Genomic DNA, 2,662 nt, shown 5'->3' on the forward strand with positions numbered 1-2,662 from the left:
AATGTAAGTGGTAATCAGAGGTTCATTTAGTTCACATTTTTTCCAATCCATTAGATCTATATAGGGGAGATGGGGGCGCATTGATCGCCGTAGCAGTGTTTTGAAAATTGCGCAGAACCTGAAAGAGATGTAAAAACTTATTAACTACGAAACACATGTAGAACTATCTGGCTTTTGGAATATATAAATATTTTGATTTAAAAAAATGATAAACATGAATAATTTTAACTTTTAAACAACCCTCTCAAAAGATCAATGTACCCCAAACTATGGGGTACTATGATCTCCGACTTGGGGCACATTGATCTTATATGCGTAATATTATCTAAACGTTTAACACTTCTATAACTAAATCTTGTAAATAATTTAGTCAAAGGGTAATATTGTATAACATATAATACATCTAAATTTTTTAATTATTTTTTAAATATAGCAGTTAAACCCACTAGTCTAATTTTTAATTAAAAAATGTATAAATCACAGCAGCTATAAGCTACCCGCTTTATATACGTTTAAAACTTTACAACAACTTGAAATTTATAAGAACTGAAATATAAAGACTGAAATAAGAATACAACTTTTAAGTTTACAAAACTTGTTAAAAGTACAATATTTTGATTAAGAATATTTCATCATTTGTGAAAGTCAAGTTGTGAAGCAGCTTTTGGTTTACATTGTTTTTTATTCCTAAGCAAGTAATTCTTAGTTTCTTTCTTATCTTTTGTGGAGAATTTTTGTTGATTTTTGGTTTGCTTCAAAATTTTCTTTTCTTTTGACAAACGAATTTCATTTCTGACAGGAGTATCAGTCAAGATCCTTGTTTTTAACTGCCTACTTTTAACATTTTTTTTTCTGGCAGATGCTTTTGGGTAAGGTTTTAAAACCTCAGGTGAGATTATAGAAGCAACACTTGTTGACACTTTGTTTAAAATACTTGTTTCAATATTTACTATAGTTATTTCAGACTCTATGTGATTAACATGTGCTGGTATCATTTCAGATTCCATGTTGTTGACAGAAGTGATAGTAACTGTATCTGGAGCAGCTCTATCTGTAACTGATGATGGTAAATATTCGTCATCTTTGAAAATTTCAGAATTGAATGGCTCAATGCCAGCTACTTTAAATCCTGTCTGTATATTAGATGGTGAGAAAGCTTTTGTATACGGTTCTCGAACTATTGAAACAATATCATAAATGGTCATTGGTCTTGGGTTTGAAACCATCCAATTATCACATGCAGAATTGTAAAACCTTTTCAATGGTCCAAAAACAGTTCTATCTAATGGCTGCAATTTATGGCTGCAATGGGGAGGAAAACTTATCATTGTAATTTCGTGTTGAATTGCAAGCTCCAAGCCTTTAACAGAAATATGACTTTCATGACTGTCGAGAAGTAACAAAACTGGAGATTCCTGAGAACAGTTTGAATATTTAACAAAATGTTTAATCCATTCTATGAAAATTTCTGAGTTCATCCAACCAGAAGGATTTGCAAATCCCACACATCCAGGAGGTCCTTCCTTAATCATGTAATCATGAAACTTTACCCTAGGAAAAATAAATAATGGAGGAATGGAATTTCCAATAGCATTAGAGGCACAACATGCAGTTACCAATGTTCCTCGTTCTGCAGATGTGATTCTTCCAACTTGTTTGCTTCCTCTACCAGCTAAAACCTTTACCGGCTTTTGAACGGTTGTTAAACCAGTTTCATCAACATTATATATACAGTTAGGATTATATTTATATCTATTTCTTACCGTTTTAAGATTTTGAAAAAACTCTCTTACAGTGTGTTTGTTAAAAGCTGTTGATCGAGCGAAGCTCGTTGCTTCAGGTGTTCGTAGAGACAACTCTGGTTGTCTTTTCATAAAACCTTGCAACCAATCAATGCCTGCAATTTTATTTTTGATCCATGATGATGGGCATATCTTATTGTTTTTTAAAGCAAATTCATATGCCAATAATCGCGTTGACCTAGTTGAAAGGCCATAGTTCATTTTTGATACAATTAGTAAATAACTTGATAAACTTTTTTCATCTTCTGCTGTAAAAACTTGTCTATTGTTGTAGTTAGGCTTGAAAGCTTCATTTGGATTAAGCCTCTTTTTACGACAATATCTTTTTAAAGTCATTCTATCTATGTTAAACTGACGTGCTACAACATTCAGTTGTGTTCCTTCTAAAACTTTATTAACAGCTACTTTCATTTTTTCACTTGGTATAGCAACTTTATTTGTTTTTTTAATTCTATTTCTAACCATTTTAAGATCTGTAAAAAAATATATCAATAAAAACATATGTTTTTAATAAATGCTAATATTTAACATAATAATATTATGTTAAATATTTTTTAATTATTATGTTAAATATTATTCTTTTGATATTATAAAATAATAGTATTATTATTAATAGCTTATAACATAAGTAGATTTAAAAAATGAAATGCTAAAAGCTATTGTTTGTTTATATATAGTTTTTTTTTAAATTATAAATACAATTCCATTCGTTTAACTGTATTGCTTATAAACAAAAACATGGGGCACTTCGTCTTCTATGGGGCACTTTGATCCTCCGATCAATGGGCCCCGCATAGTCAAAGATCAATGTACCCCAATAGGTATAGGTAACATATTGATAGCAATATCTACTGTATAAA

The 2,662-nt window shown here is 30.3% G+C and overlaps 1 protein-coding gene across 1 annotated transcript; it reads right to left on the reverse strand.

The window, feature by feature from the left end:
* Nucleotides 1-632: 632 nt before the first annotated feature.
* LOC136082921 (tigger transposable element-derived protein 4-like) lies at nucleotides 633-2,267 on the reverse strand. The gene has a single exon (XM_065802334.1). It carries the CDS (start codon nucleotides 2,265-2,267, stop codon nucleotides 633-635), a length of 1,635 nt encoding a protein of 544 aa, XP_065658406.1.
* Between the last annotated feature and the right edge of the window lie 395 nt (nucleotides 2,268-2,662).

This window comes from Hydra vulgaris, chromosome 08 (assembly GCF_038396675.1).
Source record: "Hydra vulgaris chromosome 08, alternate assembly HydraT2T_AEP".
Taxonomy (NCBI): domain Eukaryota; kingdom Metazoa; phylum Cnidaria; class Hydrozoa; order Anthoathecata; family Hydridae; genus Hydra; species Hydra vulgaris.